Source organism: Astatotilapia calliptera, chromosome 13 (genome assembly GCF_964374335.1).
Source record: "Astatotilapia calliptera chromosome 13, fAstCal68.1, whole genome shotgun sequence".
In the NCBI taxonomy this organism is placed as follows: domain Eukaryota; kingdom Metazoa; phylum Chordata; class Actinopteri; order Cichliformes; family Cichlidae; genus Astatotilapia; species Astatotilapia calliptera.
This window is the reverse complement of record NC_137434.1, coordinates 30,831,032-30,851,532: the sequence shown is the minus strand read 5'-3', so window position 1 is coordinate 30,851,532 and position 20,501 is coordinate 30,831,032. Positions and strand designations below refer to the sequence as shown.

The following is a 20,501-nucleotide window of genomic DNA, read 5'->3' as shown; positions in this document are numbered from 1 at the left end:
CACTGTGTGGGCTGATTAGAGTAGGGAAAGCAAAGCTGAAGACAAAAACCAAGCTGGATGTAAAAAGAATGCGAGTGCTGTGTTTTGTCAAATTTTAGGGTTTGCACCAAACGACAGCAGAGATTCATAAAACCTCAAAACTGTGTATGTGATATGCATTAAGAAAGTGAGACTAAGCAGAGTAGTTGCCTAATTTATGTTCTCATCTCACAATTTATCACCTGCTAACCCTGCTGCAGAAACAAGATGACAACAGCCAATCCGCCCACACATCCACGAGTTATTTAAAGCTTCAAACCCCACATTTTCCACAGAAGGCTGCACGATCTCTTTAACATACAAAATCCTCTCTCCTTAGATCCAGTGTGGATGACGAAAATCAGTAAAAGACAAAGTAATTCAAATGTAAAGACAAAGAAAATATTCTGTAGCTTTATAGACGCTGTAAAGAGACATCAATCAGAATATGATACCTGACATTTTTATTGTTTATTTAAACTGCGGTGAGGTCCATTTGTTACTGGCTGCGAACCAATATCAAACTGGTTACCACACACACGAACACACAGACGAACATACAGACGCTTGCACAGAGTTTTGGACTTACTTTTTGAACCAGTGAACCAGGAAGTGATGGTCAGCCTCAGACAAAGCTGCGATCTGCCTGAGCAGGTGAGCATAGATCACATAGGTGCTGGTGCTTGAGTACTGTGGGTTCTACACACACACACACACACACACACACACACACACACACGCACACAGCAGAAACACATAGTTAAAAAGCCGGAATCCAACATGTGAACTGAGACGGAAATCGTAACACAAATGTCAAATGTATTGCATGATGCTACTAACAGAGACCTTAACAGGACAAATTGATAGAGCAGCAACTTAGTGCCTGGATGCATGTGAACGCACATGGCAACCATGGAAACGTACACAATTCAAGGTATCCTCTGCTTAAACATTTATGAGGGCATGTACTGTCTTGTATTAAATAGTATGTGAGTCAATATATACTACAAATAACTGTTATTTATGCGGGGAACATGCTAAGGTAATGAACCACATGTTCATTTTACTTGCAGTAGTTAACCATGTTAACCATTTTTGAAATTCACTTTTTTAAACATGTACTTTTCAAAGAGTCTTTTTTTAAATGTCCACTTAGGTGGACAACATACGTTTTGACTGTGTGGCAGGGCATGGAGTGACACATCAGCGTCCTATGTAGTGGTTTATGTGCAAGTATACCATCAACACTGACACAAATGCAAGAACACAGCCTTTGAATAGCTGTCCACTGTAGTGACCGCTATGTGTGAAAGGGTTCAATTGAGTTGACTGATTAAAGCATGCTCGTCTGGTGAAAGCTGTCCTGGATAATCTCAGTAAACAGTTTTCTGATGACTTCATGGGCTCATTTACTCATTTCGAGTTATAAGGAATAAAACAGTACATTTGTTAATAACTTCACCTGCTGGTTTCCAAAGCTCCATCGTGAAGCCTCAACATGAGGATTTTTGTCATCAGAGGCGGATGTGACTGTTAAACTGCATTCTCATTGGTTCACAAACTGTCAATCACAATTCATTAGCCGATGGGCATAGCCCATATAAGCCTTCTTTCTGAAACTTAGAGTTAAAGGCTACTTCTACCTTTTTATACTCTAACAGAAAGAGAAATTTATCACATAATGAAGTCAAAGGCGAGACCATAAGAGGACAGTTTTCAGTGTTGTTTTCATGGACGACAGTCAACCAAGAAAAACACGGAATAGAAATAGAAGGAAAACATCACACTTGAGCTACACCAATTACTGGATGGCTGCTTTTTAACTATGAACACTATGGATGAGCATTTACATGCAGATTCTGTCTCAGGTGGACCTTCTCCAGTGGACTGCTGCTTGTTTAGGGTGTTGTTCAGATCAGCAGGATAAGCCATGAAGTGTTGAGCAAGAGTCTGAGTCAAGTTTGTGGAACATTAGTTTTCATGAGTTTCTTATTCTTTTATTACTTGATAGGATAAAATAAAATAAGTTTAAGAGCATCATGAAGTGGGAAAATATGACTGATGGAGTTTATTCTTTATTCATGTTCTAACCATAACCAAGTGGCTTTTACCGCATGCTTGTCATAAGCATATTTTCCCTGTTTTATTTCTTACTCATCTCCTTATTTCTGTTGTTGAGTGCATTTTTAGATAAAATAAAGTGACCATAAATATCTCATTAGTTTGCATTACTAAGAAAATACTCTTTTTGAGGAAAGTACCCCTTATTTTGATAGTTTTGTGTATGATTTCTTTGACTTTTTAGAACATTTACTCACCAGTCTTAAACCTTTCATTTGGGATCACGGGAACATGCGTTAAAGGGAATCTGCTGGGTCTCCCACAAGCATCCAAACAACCCTTAAACAACCCACTAGACAAATTTGTTTAGATGAAGAATGAAAACAAGAGTTAACTGCCCCGGTGGACTTCATTACGGCCTCATGTTCTCAGCTCTTATTAATTAACTTGGAGAGTACAACATTATAACATAAAGAAATAATGGGCAGAACTATGAAAACAAGTTGAAACAAAACAAAACAATGGTTCAAGTTGAACATAATGTTTGAGTTTTCCATTGAAAATGCTTCATGCTCAACATACGGTTCATATTTGTAAGATCCAGAGAAGGCTGGTTTACTGCAATTCCTTAAAAATCTCTCATTCGTTCAACTAACTGCAGGGCTAAAGGCCGACTGAAGTAGGATTTAAATGATTGTTATTCTTTACTTTTTTTCCTCAAGTGTGACCCACTTTCACTTTGACCGCACGCGCACAAGTTTGGATGCAATAAAAGTAATAACAAATGACAAAATGAGTGAGATAATCCCGAAAAGCTCACTTCAGTCTGAGAATGGTTATAATGCACAGATGAAGGGAAAAAGAGATGAATTTGTAGCAACCAGAGCCCATAAAGGAAGGAGAGTCATCATCAGGCAGGAAACCAACAGTCCTCAACTGCAAAATGACCTCATCCAGTCCCGATCTGTGTGTTTGTGTGTGCGTGGTTATGTTCTCATGAGAGCTGAAAGACGAGACAAGTCCTCAAAGTCAAATGGGGCAAAATCAGAAGTTTGGCTCGGCCGTGTGTGTGTGTGATGGAGGGTGGAACCACAGTGGGACTACTGTAGACTGCTGTCTTTATCTGATGCTGATCCCCAAAACCATATATGGGAATCAGACTGGACGGAGAGAACGAAAGACAGACCGAGATGAAAAATAGCATCAAAGAAAGATCCCCAAAAAGAGAGAAAGACAGAAGACTGGAATGAAAACAAGAGGCAAGATTAAGAAGAATAGCAAAGGGAAATTTCAAAAAGAAAACAAAACATTTTGATGAAAATGTCTTTGTTAAATAAGAATAAATATGGGCAAAAACTACCAAATTTAACAAATGTTCTCAAGTCCCAGTGACGTAGGCTTAAAAACCAGTCACTGAGCCCATGGTAACTACCGATTATTAGGGGACAAAAATGTGTAAACGTTAACTGTTTGGTGAGAGGTTGTTTGCTGACTGTTGTTACAAAAAACTGGTGGCAAAGAGTGCTACACCGAAAACCTTGTTGTTTCGGTAGCTCGAAGGCACCAACAGCACCCCGACTTCAAACACTTGTGAAACGGAACAAACCAGAACAGGAGACCATTCACCGTCAAAGTAAAAGTTAAACCTTTGAAACATCTTGGTTTCAGCGGAAAGGGAAAACTTTTATTTTGAAGGTCTTTCAGGTCATTTGAACAACCTCCTTTTACTGTCGCAGTTTCATAGTCACTCAGTGGTTACTTAGCAAGTGTTTGCAGACAATCCCAAAAAGCGGATTCTGTTCATTTGGATGTAGCAGATAGTGAAGAAGTCACTTGGATGAAAACTCTATGTCCAAATCAACAGAATCTACTTTTTGGGATTTCCTTACCTGGATGATTGAACATGCATCAAGACATGATGCATGTTTAAGTGTAAAGTTGCCAACAGGGCGCACTGTTTTAGTCTGTCAGCCACTTTGCAACCCACCTACACTCTAGCTCCCACTTTCATGCTGTATCTGACTTAATCAGCTGTACTCTCTGTTCTCATTTATTTGATTTCTTCACTGATTTGTGATGAAGATTAGTTCACTGTAAGGGGCCTTCTGGGTACTCCCCACAATCGTACCTGAACGAGAATGAAGTAAGCTCGCAGATCATCTTTTGTCCGAGGCCTGAAAAAAGAACAGACCAAACCCAGAACACAGTGAGACACTGTTAACAAATAGTCCCACAATATAACAAATAACTACACCAGCAAAGAGGTACAAAACAGAGATTCAAGGTATTACTTTAAGCTATTTTACTACAATTTAAAATAAATGAACAAGAATTCCAACATCAGTGATTAGAATGTGAAAAATATCAATGAAATGTTAATAATTTCCTTTCATAAAAGCATGTATAGTAAACTTCATAAGTGGAACATGATAACACAAAGATGCAGAGAGCTCGTCTCACCCTTTCCACTCCCTCAGCAGGCTGTTAATGATCCCTTTCAGCACTGACTTCTGGATGTCCTGAGGCTAAAAACACAACCGAAAACAAGCTTAGTGTACAGAGGCCTACAAAGAGAAATAAAAACACTGAACGGCATATTCATCTAACCTTTACCACAACAGGAAGGTCACTTGTTCTACTTTTAAATTGAGAAAACGCTCACCAGGTGTGGACGACTCCAGTACTACTGCGAGGAACCCTGGAGTCAGTTTTGACCAGGATATATCTCTTAATACACATAACCCAAAAATCTCTATGACTGCCTTGTTTAATATGTGCAATACTGATCAAATTAGAAACATGCTAAATGCTTGATGCTAAAAAACTAGTTCACTTCTATGCTGGAGTATTGTCATTCCCTACAGTCAGTTCCTAAAAGCTCCCAGAAAAGCCTTAAGCTGATCCCAGCAGTTGATCAACTGCTGGGATTTGCTCCAGCAGTTGCACACAAGGTGTTGGCTGATGAGGCCCATCAAATGTAAAATATTTTACATTCAAAAGTGATTACAGGAAAACTATCGTGATTGCAAACAGCCAACAAACGAATTTCAGAGTATTTTCTCCTCGTTTCTGAGCGTATGTAAGCATGTCTGAAGGTGTGGTCTCACCGTGTTGAGCAGTGCGTCATAAACAGCGTTGACAAACTTGGTGTTGACTCCTGAGTCCTCTATAGTGTTAAACAATCCATTCGCCTCTCGCTGGGAAAGGAGTGACGGGGAAAACGAAGGCAGAGTAACACACGGAGAGAGTTAGTGAAAACTGCTTTCCCATCGCACCACATCGTAAAACAGTTCTGTGAAATTTTACCAGCATTTAAAAGTGTTTTCTCACAACAGGCCATTCGCTGAGAACCAGATTCTGTGTGTGATATACCTTGAAGGCAGCGTTGATTTCTATGAAGGAGTCAAAGGTTGTCAGGTAAAACTCCCGGACCTCCCTCCAGTCTCCTGATTGGAGGGCATGCTCCATGTCCTCCCTAGCAGCCAAAACACACGAAAGACTTCACGGAGACCGACCTCTTTACCTTTGATTTAAGGATGTTTCCTGCATGTTTAAAGTGTGTTTAAAGCTCCAGCGAACTGACACCTACTGAAACTCCTTGGTAGTCTTGGTGCGCAGGGGGATGATGGGGTCAGAGGGGAATGGAGCTTTGACCTCTGGAGGAAGAGTGTCGATGGAGAGCCGATGCTTTTGACGAACATTGCTGCATATCGGAGGCAGCTCTCTCCCTGCAGGAGAGGAAAATAAAGAAGAGGAACCAGTTCAACTATAGCACACTCTCAGTAACACTGACCATCTGCACAGAAAACATGACTTAAGGAGTTCTTTAAAGAAAAAGAGTTTAAAAAGGAATCTGGATGCCAAAGTAGAATTTTACAGGAAGCCACATCCTCTCATTTTCTCAGCCTAGTGAGCTACACAATAAAAGCTTTCTCAGCTATAGCAGCACTCACAAAGGCCTAATCACGGTCATAATATAATATCAAGTCTGCTCGTTAAATGTTCATAATGTAAAGCAGATATCTGGTTCAAGACATCTTGTTTTATGTGCAGATTATTAATAATTATGCAATGCAATCTCTGTTTCGAGACCCTCAAAACGCTTTACAATTCCACTATTCATTCACTCTCACATTCACACACTGGTGGAGGCAGCTACAGTTGTAGCCACAGGTGCCCTGGGGCAGACTGACAGAAGCGAGGCTGCCATATCGCGCCATCGGCCCCTCTGGCCATCACCAGTAGGCGGTAGGGTAAATTGTCTTGCCCAAATAATGGATGAAGATGGATGGATGGATGGTAGATGGATAAAGATGGATGAATAAAGATGGATGGATGGATAAAGATGGATGGATGGATGATTGATGATGGATGGATGATTGATGATGGATGGATGGATGATTGATGGATGGATGGATGGATGGATGATTGGTGATGGATGGATGGATGGATGGATGGATAAAGATGGATGGATGGATGGATAAAGATGGATGGATGATTGATGATGGATGGATGATTGATGATGGATGGATGGATGGATGGATGGATGGATGGATGATTGATGGATGGATGGATGGATGGATGGATGGATGGATGGATGGATGGATGATTGGTGATGGATGGATGGATGGATGGATGGATGGATGGATAAAGAGGGATGAATGATGGATGGATGGTCGACGAGGGGTGGATGGATGGATGAAGAGGGATGGATGGATAAAGATGGGTGGGTAGATTCAATAAAAACATCAAACTGTTAATTACTCACAGCTGTAGATCTGCAGCTCGACAGCGTTTAAACTGACACATGGAGTGAAAATGAAAATAAAAACAACAACTGCAAAACAGACATTGGGCCTGTTTTGAATGTTTCTCGGAACATGTAGGTGTAGGGAATATGTGCTGGGAGACAAAAGAGGTCCACAAACAGAGAAATGAATCAACAACAGCTATTAACCCCAATCAGTGTGCAATCACAGAGGCCAGGCTGCGCTGCATAACACACATGCATTCATCTATCCTCCCACACTGATGACCATCCATCCATTCTCTTTATAATTAGCCTCAATCCCAACACTAACAATAGGCAGGCGCAGCCCTGTCCAGGTGCATTGTGGATGCTCATTCTGCAGAAGTGGAAGGATTGTGCAAGCAGAAGATAAAAGGGACACAAGAACAGAGATGGGCACGTGTTATATCACAGAGAAACTCCTCTCATCCACCAACAGAACAGCTAAATGTCTGCATTTTGTCCCGAGGGTGAGGAAAGATGCTACAATGAAGAAATCATTGTTTTAGAAAAAGTAATTAATCCAATAGTGAAAAAAAATGTGTAGAAGTAGATTTCAAATAGAAATTTCCATTTCATCACTTGTTGTGATTTTCTCAGCCTCAGTGAAAGATGCCCCCCCCCCCCCCCCGAGTGCACTTGTGTCAGCAGGCTGCCAGTTTGGTTCGGTGTTGGCTGAGGATTTAGTACCTGGTTTACCTTTTACTTTTCTCCATCAGTCCAAACATCTTGTGCTGCTCTGTGTGTATCTGATTGCGCACAAAACAAGACGTTCTGAACCATGAAACTGTCCAAAGAGCATTCCAGACAATGGATCAAACCGCTGATCAAAAGTAAACTTTGTATTGATGGTGATTGTGAAGGAAGATGAAAAGGAACAAGCCATCCTCTGTGGATCAAGAATATCAAACATGCAAACGGTCCATGAAATGAATCAACTACAAAAGCATTTAGATTGTGCTTTGTCTGCCAAAGCCAGGACTATTTAACTATTTTGAATAAAATTATCTGGATTGGAACCAAATTTGAATTGGCTCTTTTTTTCATTATGCTCCATTTCTGTCATGAAATTCTCCTCGATGAAGGAATTAGTTGTTTCATTAATGAAATCAGACAGAAATTCATAATCAAAGAGGAAACAAAGCTGCAATAAGGAGAAGAACATATTGTTAAATCTCACCTTCCATCTTCACTCCCCTGTCCCTCACCATCCTAATTATCATTGCTTTGTCAGCTCGTATATCACTGAGCGCAGGGCTGACAACAACAAGCATCCGTTGTCATGACACCTTTTGATCATAAGAGTCACATTCATCTTTTTCCTCCTTCTCTTTCTTTCTCCAGAGTTTACTTTGATGTCTCTTGATGATGGGTGAGAGAGATCTTCCCAAAGTGTTTTCAAGTGCTTTCCATTCAATCCTGCTTTCATTGCTGCAGAGGTTTCTGAACAAAGCAAGCATCAGACTGGAGATGATGTGTGCACCTTGTTTGTGAGGCAAGTTGCACAGTGATAGCTTCTTATTCAGTCACGTCACAGCAAAATATGATTGCTGGTTACCTGCTCTATGTGTGAGCACATGGCTACATGACTACTGTTTATTACAATTATGCATTTTTTTTATTCTGTTTAACTTAGTCATGCATCAAGTGGCAACCTTTGGGGCAGAAAAATGAAGTCAAGCGCTAAAAACTAGAGTAGTCACTGCAGTCAAACACCAGTGGATATGTAAACTTCTTCATTGGTCTTCCATGTACATAGTTTCCACAACTTTTTTAAGGATTCTGAGACATGGCAGCTAAAGTTCTTTGGAAATCACCGCATTGGTGCAAAAATGTTGTTTCAGTCACACTGTGACATCTTTGACATTTTTCATATTTTTAGCAAAAGAAATAGGAACATATGAGGTATTTTTGCCAGAGGCTACAAGTAAAACAGTTCCTAAAGATTCGATTTAAAATTTGTTTTTTATTTATTTTTTTGCTATATTGTCTGTTAAGTTAGCTACCTTTTTATATCTGATTGTTTCAACAGACACTTCTCTGAAACTGATCACGTACCAGGCTGGGACTGAAAACGAGTGCAAAAGCAGCCAAAGTCCAAAGAAGGACTTTGAAAGACCTGCAGAAGCCTCGAGAACTGTTACTCAAGACAACTTTAAAAAATGACGAGAAAGCTCACCGGAAGTACATACAAAGAAAATAGTGGTGGTTCAAGACTTTTGCACTTCGTTCAACCAATTTAGCCATTTTATATATTTACTGCATTGAGTCATATCACGCTGCAGTGGAACAGTGTTCCTTCTGAGACCAAACTCCACTTTTATTTTGACAAATCTCTACAAAAACCCGTAACACGTTACAGATGAAGTAGCAAATTGTGGTGATTATCCAGCAGGCTGGCCGACTGTAACGGGCCCGAGGAATGCAACAATATCTCATGTGTGTGTCTTGATGGTTTTCACTTTCATATGGTTTTGATTTGGGGCGGAGGTTTGTATAATTATTCTGGCATCAGTAGCCGTGGTGACAAAGTGGGCTGGTGGGTGCTCCGCCGGGTCTCTGTTCTCACACGGCATTTAAAAACAACCACGCCTTTAACAGGAAGCAGCATCCCCTTTATCGTCAAAACACTCACAATGAAAAAATAATTAAAGCCACGCAGAAAAGCTCGCAATCTGATAACTGCAATGCTAATTTAATAAGAGAAACTAAAAACCTTATCTAAACACATTTTTTATGCCACTTGCCCAAAAATGCTTCACGTGCAGGAGAACAAACCATTTGTAATTATTACTTGTTTCCAGCTCTTGAGTCTAAGTGACTTGAGCTTCAACTGTGAGTCAGCTGAGATCTGAATCACCCCTTAAAAATGTCTGTAAGTGTCTCGTTATTAGTGAAGGCGTCTGATCTTCTCACACTGCGGGATGTTGAAATCCACAGCCGCACAGCTTTTTCTCTTCTTCTTCCTTTTCAAAGCTTTTCATTTCAGAGTAGCGATGTCATCATTTGCAGGCAGCATAAACAGAGTGTGAGTGCATACATCAAGCACACTGTAAACAGAGGAAGTAACACATCATTACATCGCAGACGAGGACGGGGATCGGTGCTTCCAAGAGAGCAAAGAGGCGGCGAACAATATTACAAAACACTGAGCAGCTTTACTGCTTTGGAATGAAGCAGTGCCGATTCAGACGACAGGAAGTCGGAGCAAAGCTTGTTGCACAAGTAGAAGTAAAAAAGCCACAAGTTCAATTTGACTAAAGATGCTAAAGGCAAAGTGTTTCATCTACACATTTAAAACCACAGAGAAGCCTCACAATTGCTTTTATGGTGAAGAACCTAAACATCAAAAGCTCTAAGAGTTTCAGTGTTTTTTGCAGTAAAGTAGTGCATTTTGCACGTAATCAAATATTTAAAGTGCTTCTGGAAGCAAGTCTCAAAACTTAATCCTATCTAAATATGCCAGCAGAAAGCCAAACCTTTCATATCAATGCCAACACTTCAGAGGTTTGGCACCTTTGCCCCTAAATCAGGTTTTAAACACTTTATTCCATTTGCAGCAGCAGCATCAAACTGTGCATGCACATAGTTTCACAACATCACACCATCTTCATCGTTTGGGTTTGTGAGTGTCATATCTCTTGATCTCTGTATGATGTCTATGGTAAAGTTCTTATTATGTCAGTTCAAATATTTTTCATTAATATGAATCAGTTGTCACAGTGTCTGCGGCACAGTGGTGCAGTGCGAATGGTTGTGTGTCTGTGTTTTCCCAATGACAGCTCAACAGTCTAATTCTGCTGGAACGCTTCAGCATTATTGCAGTAACTTAGATGCACATTACACGTTTTTTTAAGTCTGGCTTAAAATAATGTAAAAAAAAAATCAATGGAAAAAAGGGAGAATGCAACAAATAACTCCAAATAATTCTCCTATTTAAATCCTTTTAGCGTTTGGGTTTACAGAGCAGTGCTTCTCCAGTCAGGTTCTTTCAACAGGCAGATTTTGCCAAAACAGTTTTAATTCGCTCCTGGCTGCTGATGGGCCCGTGTCCCCTTTTCGGGCTGTGCCCGGGCCCTATGGACTAAGGCCCAGCCACCAGACGCTCGCGTTCAGCCCCCTTCCCGGGCCTGACTCCAGGGCGGGGCCCCGGTAACTCTATCCCGGGAAGGGTGAACTGTTCCCTTGGTGTTCTACTCATAGGGTTCTTCTGAATCGCTCTTTGTCTGGTCCTTCACTCAGGACCAGTTTGCCATGGGAGACCCTGCCAGGTGGCAAAAGCCCCCAGACAACAAAGCCCCTGGGATCCCTGCAACACACAAACCTCTCCACCACAATAAGGCAGGTCTGGGCTTCTCTTCTTAGGCTGCTGCCCACGTGACCCGAGCCTGCTAAGCGGAAGAAGATGGATGGATCGAGTTTTTTTTAACTGTTTTTTAAATTATTTTTTATTTTTACTCATAATGTTTTATGAATGCTAGCTCGAGTCCGGTGTCATTTCCTGAAAGCCAAAGCTCTAATCTGGTCCTGGACCAAAGGCACGAACACAGAATGGAGGATAGAGACAGCATTTTGGGAAATTTGTTTAAATTTCCTTTTTCGATGTGCAAAGAAAGACAGAAAAGGGGCAAAACCACTCTGTTTGCTGAAATAATAATAAGTTGTGTCTGAACTCACCGTGTCTGAGTCCGTGGTTACCGGTCAAGTTGCCCATGATGCCACCAGCCAGTCCACGTCCAGCCATGTCCCTCCTCTGGCTGAGCGTGGAGATGAAGGTGCCCAGAGATGGAAAAGGCTGCTTGGCTCCTCGCCCCAAACCCTACCACACAAAAACATGATCATGAAGACGAGTGGAAAGAAAGTTTTTTTGCATGCACGCACAACAGACCAGTTATCTCCTCCTTTGTTTTATCTTTTTGAACCGCTGCAAAGTCCTGAAGTCTCAAATGCTTCAGTCTGTAACTCCATAATCAACGTCACCAGTCTACCTTGAGAGAAACGTGAAGAATCAAAGTGGAGATGCCAGCTTTAGTGAGAGACTACCGGACATGACTTCAGCTACACACACAAACCTTTACTCCAAAACTTTATGGAAAACCAGCTCTGTTTATTTTCCGAGATCCAATCACATACAAACTAAAACAGAACTATGGAGCCCTTTAAAACCAGACACAACCTCCATCTTCTCTCCTTTTTTCTATCTCTTCTAGATGATCCAGGTTAGGACTTCAACTCGATTGTGAACATTTTAAGCCCAGATTTCACCCATAACACCAAGAAACCAGCACTTAGTGGTGCTCTAGCTCTTGAGTCAGAACCTCTAAATGAAATCAGGTTTTCAGCTGCATGAACAGACAATGACAACATGACCTGAACTGAATGAATGAACTTAATATTCACTCAGTCTTCTCTGTGATGAATCACACTTCTAATCTTTTTGGTATTTGATGAGTTTTAGGTGTCTGTGAACCACAAGTGCAATGAGAAAAATGTGGTAACAAGATGAGAAGATTGATGAGAAAGCATGTTGAAAAGAGAGAGCAGGAAAGAAGGATAAGTGAGGGAAAGTGAAGTAATGCAGAAAAGATGGGAGAAAGTGGGGAAAAATGAAGGAGGATATGAGACAGGAAGTCAGTGAAGAAATGGAAATGAAAGAACAGATGGAGAGAACAGATCGTAGAGGAGGCTTGAGAGGTGGAAGGAAGAGGAGGTGGGGAGTTCAACAGATGCACAGCAGCCGCTCATGACAGCCGCAAACACACCACGCTCTCTCTCTCATACACACACATACACACACACACACACAGCAGCAGCACCAGCAGTGTTGTGTTCAGGTGATGGAACGGGAAGACAGTTAATCATCCATTCAAAATGAATCAGTTTCAAAAGAAATGAGACCCTGAGGGATATTGTGAACAGAATTTTAGCCCTTTTAGCCCTGACGACAGCCCACACACACACACACACACACACACACACACACACACACACACACACACACACACACACACACACACACACACACACACACACACACAGTTGTTTTTCCATGTTATTTTCTCTAAAGCACTAAAAAGAACAGAAAAACAGTCAGGTACATGCTACATTTTCAAAAAAAGAACAGATTACGATGATGGCATAGACGATCAGCCACATAATTAAAACCACCTGTCTCATTTTGTATGTGTCTCTCTTGTGCTACTGAGGCAGCTTACAGTCCTGTGGGCTGTGGGTGAGGCCTGTAATGCGTGGGGTGTGCTTTCGTTCATGCAGAAACCTCCAGGCTGAAAAACAAAGCCAAAGTGGGAGTGCCAGTAGCTGCAGTTCCTCTAACGTCCACTTGAGGCTGCTTCCAAAGTCAGTCCCAATAGACCCCAACGTAAAATTACCCAACTTCACAGTAGATATACATACGTTTACGGTCTTACACACACAGAAAAATGCTCTCTGGTCTCTATGAATAGTTTCCCCATTCATCACAACTGGGTAGTAGTTCAAATTTTTATAACTAGTCCATTTGAACAGGCTCAAAGTTAGGAGGTCTTCTTAATGCACACTGAATTGTAACAAGGTGATTCACCCAGCAGTGCTTTTAATGTTGTGGCTCATTTGTGTATGTGCAGTCTTATGTGTCACACGTCACGCAGAATACAAATAGTACAACAGATACACACACACACACACACACACACACACACGAGCCGACACGTGCCCTTTCATCTCATCTCTCAGCTCAGACGTTCCACAGTGTTAATGAGATGCAACAGGTTTTTCACTCAAATCAGATCAAACACTTTTTGAAAACCCAGAATTAATGCAGGAATACAAAAGCAGACACTGAAATCATTCAATAAATCACATGTCGAAGAAGATTCTCATTACTTCAAATTAAAGTGCATTTAAATTTCACTCAGTGCAGGCAGTAAAGCAGTTGCTCCATCTGAGTTCGTTAAATCGCCACAGGTTGAGAAATTCTGCAAAAAGCGTTTAATGCACAGCTTTCTAACTCGTTGGCTTTTCTTCTTGAGACTCTGCGAGCCTGACATTTGGTGTTTTAACTACAGCTGTTTAAGGACATTTCCACAAAAGTCAGGATATACATGTTTCCTCAGTATTGAATGTTTTTATTTTGAATTTTTTTGCAAACTTACATTCAGACTCATACAGCTATTTGACAACAAAACCAGTATTTAACATCCAAATAATCACAGCAGATCTCTCTTGGAGATTGGGGCGATCACGGCTCAAGAGTTGGGAGTTCGCCTTGTAATCGAAAGGTCGAGCCCCGGCTTGGACAGTCTCTGTCATTGTGTCCTTGGGCAAGACACTTCACCCGTTGCCTACTGGTGGTGGTCAGAGGGCCTGGCAGCAGTGTCCTGCAGCCTGCAAAGGGGTGGCTGTGGCTACAATGTAGCTTGTATTGCTGTCTCTTGTCATCTTGTCCCTATTGTAAGGACTCTATCTTATATATCTTCAGAGGACAATTTGGTGTTAAAAAGTTTTTAAAAACAGATACTGATATGCATTTACTTAAATCTTTTGAAAGGTTCCTTTAGACCTATTTTCCCCTTTAATTAGCAGCAAACCCCAATAAAACAGGGTTGAGCCAAAACGAGCACTCCAGAGAAAAACGTTGTGGCCACAGTGGAAACAGTTATAACGCTGCAAGCCTGACTGCTCGTCACTGCTTTTGTGCCCACAATCAAAAACGATCTTAAGCTAAAGGTGGAGGTGGGTTGCAAAGCAGCCGGCAGATGGGCAAGAACTGCGGGCAAGCTAAAGCAGCCTAAGTAACACAGCCGACATGCAGTTTGTGATATGTAGAAAGGTATCAGCTGAGCCATCATGATGTGGGTTGGCACTGTCACGCTCAGCCACAATCCCAGTAAATCTCAGGGGCTGGGATTGTGGCTGAGCTTGACGTTGATGTCTGAACTAACATGTTTGATTTGGAACTGTCATATTACCATCCCATAACTGTGACCAACAACGACACTGTTGAGATATTTTATACATTTTTTACTTGCATTTATTATCATTTATCAGCTCAGCTGGTTTCCATTAAGAACATTTTTATTGATAAATGTTCATGAAATTAATGACACTGACATCAGTTTGCTGTATATATGGTATATATGCTGTATATAAGTATATTTGCTTTATAAATGGTGCTAATTAGTGCACTAAAAAGCCAAACTAAGATGCTAAATATCGACATGCTGCCACGGTGTTGAAGACCTCACAGAGCCCGAAGCGCCGCTGTAAACTTCTTCGTTCTCTTCATGCAGAGCTGCTTTCCTGCATCACTCCCTTAGAAGTGATGTGTGTATAATTACAGTCCTCTCCCAGTGAAGCCACATCACTCACTCTTTCATCATCGCCACAGGCCTGCCCACGCCAGCTGATTGACAGGTGATGTCCGGGAAAGCGTGCAGCATAAACAACTCGATCAAGGAAATGAGGCTGTCAACAAATCATTCCTGCTCAAGTTTTCTCGATAACTAGATCCCGCTTCACATCTGACAATAATTAAACGGCTTTAGCAGCAGTCTTGTGATTTCCGTCGTGTCCGGCTCTGCTCAGTCATTTAGTCTGAGAGGAAATGCTGTCATCCAGAGAGAAACCACGCCACGAAGAGCTCAGCGTCTGACTGTGTCTCACACACTCTGCTCAGCCTCTCCTCTGTCAGCTGCTCATCTCTAATCAGATCGAATATGCTGTATATAAACGTGAAGCACTGTCTTTACACCAGCTATAGATGCTTCAGTTCACGATCTCATCCAGCAGACTGACCTGCAGCTGATGTACAGTCTGCTTCCTGAACACAAAGACTCAACAGTCTGTTAGAAATGGTTTCCAAATACACAGACATTATTCCTCATCAAGTTTGAGTAAGCACGGCTTAATGATGCCAGATCTGGCTGAGTTTTGGAAGCACAGCACCAGATGTGAGTCTGACTCTGGATCCCAGATTTAAACTTGTGTTCAAGTCAGCTGGTTTGGGTTGATTTAGGCTGAAATCAGCTCCAATGAGCAGCCAACATTTATCCGAGATGGCTCACAGAATCAGTGAGCTCATTCTGGTGCATCATCATCAGCATCATCACCACAAGTCTGGCATCAGTTTGGAGACCGGTCATGGCAAAATAAAGCAAGCATTAGTCCCGTTAGGATTTTTCACCAAGCGCCAATATCTGGGGCTGAAGAAAAACTCCCCAAACCACTGATAGAGTAGCCCAGTACTGCCTGGCTCTTTTTTTTTGGTTTAGTAATCGTGCACAGTTCCCAGGAGCCTCGTTATTTAGTACCACCTTGCTGGAGATGTGAAGCGAGCTGAGATTATACCAAAAAGTGACGTGAAACACTGCAGGTTACACCAGGGTCACGTGCTCTGATGATCAGTCCTGCTTATACTGAGGACGCGCTGTCTGCAGTGGCAAAGCAAATAAAGTTGAGCTCTTTCTTTAAGACGCAGAAATCAGATGTGCACTGCGTGTTCAAAGAGAACCTGAAGCTCATCTCAGAGCCGGCGTGTTGTGTTCAAAGTCAAAGGAAAGCCCCGATGTCACCCTGGACAGGGGACTAAAGGGAAACTAGGGGAACACCAAGAGTTTCTGTGGAGTTCTGAGTTTAGTCTGAAGCTGAGATGAACACAAACACAGACACACTCACTGAAGCACTGCTGCTCTTTCAATTTCTAGCGAGCTGTCAGCGAAGATTCAGTTAGCACGCTGGCTGTTTGCTGTGGATAAACACGAATGTCACCCAGGCAATCTGTACAAAAAATCATTTCTGTCTGATAAACATTCTTATATTTGGAGTTATTTTCTCCTCCAAACTGGGAATCTCATCTTCAAATCCACATGTAATTCATTTTAAACTGAATTCCCTGGTTATGGATTATCATGGATGGATTAGATGAACGCGAGCCAGGTCTGTCAAAGGCATTCTCGGAAAGTCATCTTCAAATCAAATCGCACTCAGCTTGTGCCACTTAATTTATGCTTCAAGGCTTTTCTTAATAGGCTAATCAGCAGGTACTTGAAACATGTTGCCATGGCAATGATCAACAGAGAAAACATGAAAGAATAAAGGGCCAGGGCTAGCTGCTTACCAGCGGCTGAACTGCTAAACAAAGACAAAGGAGACTGTCCAACATCAAAATAATCGTGGATGGCGTCAGATGGATGATGGAAATGCTCAAATATAACCATGGGGCTACAGCATATCTACAGAGATGCTACTGTGAAAGTTTGTGTGGAGTGGAACCATATAAATGGAAGTCTATCAAAGATTTTTTTAAACCTGGAAGCAAAGCGTTTAAGAATTCCCTGAGCCGAGAACTAAGCCAGCTCCAGGACAAACCTGGGAGAACAGGAGGAGCGTCCACCTGTGAGCTCCCAGTGCTAAACCCTGAAGCACCATCCCACAGTGACATGAAAAAAAATTCAGAGAAACTATTTTTATTTCAATCTCAATATAACAATTAACACAAGGCTCATCTTCTGTGTGTGACACAGTCATATTCTAACAACTTGTAACACATGTAAAAGTCGAGTTTCTATTTAGTCAAGGAATTAAAACCTTTAAACCGGCTTTATTTCAGATTTGGCTGATTTTATATGCAATAACTCACAGTTGAAATACTTTCAGAGAAAAACAGCAGAACCCAACAATCAAAGCTTGAAACCCAAAAAAATGTTTGTCATGAATCTGCTGAGTCAGGTTTTACTTGACTTAAGTAACCAGACCATCAGCTCATCAAACTCTTGGAGGTCTGGAAAAAGTCTTCCAGATAATAACATGCTTTCTCATCATCGGGCAACTCTCAGAAACAAGAATTCTGGATCAGGTAAAAAAAAAAAAAAACAGAGAGCACCAGCTGCCTTCAATTGGTCTGTTTTTACTGGTGGGTAAAACAATGGCAGCCACTGTCTCCAGGAGCTGTTTCTCCAAACTTGAAGCCTGAATCTTTTCAGCTCGCACTGAGCCTAAGCAGCCAGAAAACTTCTGAAGAAGAATCAGAATCAGTCAGGCCAAAGCCCCGGAGAGAAAAAGCGCATGCGGCCACTTTATGGCATTTCCAGACAGAGTGGGTCTCAGCAGTGACAGACTGTTTATTAGCCCCGAACCTTCTGATCTGCACATTCCTGCTCCCTGACACAATGTAGATGACATCAACCGAGCAGCCAGCGAGCCCGCCAGTCTGCTCCAAAGTGACACAGAGAACCAAACCGAAAACAACGCCGGTGAAAAGCCCAACAAGCGAGGCGAGCGCCCGGCTCTGTGTTCGAATGATTACATCACTGCTGGAGAGCTGGAGTCAGGCATCATTATGTAAGGCAGGGGCATCACTTTTTCCAAAAAGCAACAAAAGTGCAGTCTTTTATTTATTTTTTTTGTTAAATGTCACTTTTCTATCTGTTCAGGAAGCTTAGGGGACTTTACACAAGTTCAAATCCATGTACCCGATTCCTGAAGTACAAACAGTGAAGATTTTTGTCTTATTACAAAATGATTTTGGATCAAGTGGAACGTGAAACTGCATTAAAAAAGATGCACGCTGAGAGACTCATGCAGTGATGACCTGCAGTAAAATCCTTTGCTCTAATTACCGTGGTTTGTGTTGCATAACGTTTTTTTATTATTTCTTAGAACACGAAACGCCTGATATCTATTATTACACAGTAAAACTCAAACAATCAGTTCTGAATGTAACAGTATGGGCACACAGACCCCAGTGCGGTTCCTGAACCTGCACCAGTTGCAAAGATGAATGCTTCCTAAAAACCTGTCATTGGTTTGCTTTTTAAAGCACATGCATGAAAAACCTTACCCTGAATTCATATATTGTCTTTTTCAAACGGGATAATGATGTCTAACATTTCTACCTGTAATGTTCAAACGTTGCTTATTTTTTTATAACTTTTCAAATATGCCTCCTTATCACCAGAACAACCAGTAGCACGTGAAACATGTTTTCTGTACAACAAACAGAAAGGGATGACAGGGATCGCTCTGTTGTGGAATAGATAAAGATAAAAGGCGGGTTTCTTACAGCAGGAGGGGAGCTGTTGTAAATTGGTGGGAGCCTCTCTCTCTCCCTCTCAACTCCTGACAGCGCAGAATGTTCTCCATCCATCCTCTGAGCGTGGAAGAGTGGAAACGTTGTTTTGCGTTTTTCCCCGTCCCCTGGAAAGACTCACTCCTCTACAGCCTCTGTGCTGCTGTTGGTCACAGGGCTGCACATGTTTTTAACCAGAGCCAGCTCTGACCCCGAGTCCCCCGGCTGCCTGCTCTCTCTGCTCCGTTATTTCACAAAAATCAGGAAGACTCACATCCTACGAGAAACGGAGTGAAATCTACCTTCGTCGGACAGGTGGGCTTTCCGTTACGCGCACAGCCTGACGCGTAAACGTCTCCAAAAGCGGCGCGTAAAGTCTCCGATGTACTTTAAAAAGCACGAAGCAGTCTTGGTTTTAAATTAAGTTTTTTTCCTAAACTTTGGGGCGAGTTTCTACCCGCTTCTTCTTCTCTTTCTCTCCCTCTCTGCGTCGTCTGACGGGGAGGCAGCACAGCTGCGGGCCGGCGCCATGTTTGGAGAAGGAGGAGGAGGCGCCTGGAGAGCACAGCTTCTCTCTCTCTCTCTCTCTCTCTCTCTCTCTCTCTCTCTCTCTCACACACACACACACACACACACACACACAGACACACACACACACGGGAGAGAGAGAGCTAGAGAGAGGAGGAAATAACGGCAGACAGTGGGCAACATGAGCTTTAGAAGAGAGAACGAAAGAACCTTTGTAAGAATAAACGCATGTTGGTGCTGAAACTTTCACAATCTCTGTGAATTTAAGTAATTCAAGGAAATATAAACGCAACAAGAATCAACGAATACCTGCAAAAAAGGTCCAATCAAAAAAGCAAGAATAGAAAATACGTAATTAAAAATAATTATTACATAAATAAGTGCATTCATTAATATTTTTTAAAATCACATTGCTTAAAGTTAAGAAACCAATAATTTTATTTATATAACATAAAGCGATCATCTCGGAATTGTGATTTATGTCAAAAAATCGTCATCTGATATTTCGTCAGCAGGTGGGAGGGACATGCTTGTTGTCCTTTTGCTTGGTAGAAACAGAAATTTACTAACGAGAAAGAAAATATTTCCTCGTTTATCTGTTTTTGGGTTTCAAACATTTTTAAAGGCATTTTCTTCGTGAGATATAAAACCTGTTGCCTGCTCTCTCCCACACTTTGTTTGGTCTTGTTTGTCTGCTTTTCTCTCTTCTCTCTCCTCTGCTCATTTGGATTTTCTTATTATCAGAATTTTTCTGTGAGATTTATTTATGGACATTAAACAAGTGGTCAGAAAATAACTGGTACACTGTGAGCACTGAGCATCTGTGTCTCTGATGATAATTCCAAATGTATTGTATACTTTGCTATTTCCACACTGGTACTTTTGTTTTGAAAGGAAGCTGAAGGGAAGTAAGGAGCTGTGATTCCTCCTGCGTTGACTGTGCGGAGCTGTAGACTCTGCGTCACCGCCACAATTTAACCTCTGTCCATAATTAGAGAAACTGGATCTGGGCTACAGGCCAACTCTCACTGAACATAAAGA

The 20,501-nt window shown here is 41.7% G+C and overlaps 1 protein-coding gene across 1 annotated transcript in view; it reads right to left on the bottom strand.

Annotated features, from left to right (window-relative positions):
- Positions 1–19,474, bottom strand: part of hectd2 (HECT domain containing 2) — a 53,628-nt gene extending 34,154 nt beyond the window's left edge. Inside the window, exons 1-8 of the mRNA XM_026190001.2 lie at positions 18,927–19,474; positions 11,546–11,687; positions 5,669–5,807; positions 5,452–5,554; positions 5,187–5,276; positions 4,540–4,604; positions 4,208–4,253; positions 608–717 (exon numbers count right to left, since the gene is read on the bottom strand). Coding sequence (XP_026045786.2) covers positions 608–717; positions 4,208–4,253; positions 4,540–4,604; positions 5,187–5,276; positions 5,452–5,554; positions 5,669–5,807; positions 11,546–11,687; positions 18,927–19,010 — 779 coding nt within the window. The 5' untranslated portion in view covers positions 19,011–19,474. The remainder of the gene's footprint in view (positions 1–607; positions 718–4,207; positions 4,254–4,539; positions 4,605–5,186; positions 5,277–5,451; positions 5,555–5,668; positions 5,808–11,545; positions 11,688–18,926) is intronic.
- Positions 19,475–20,501: the final 1,027 nt, after the last annotated feature.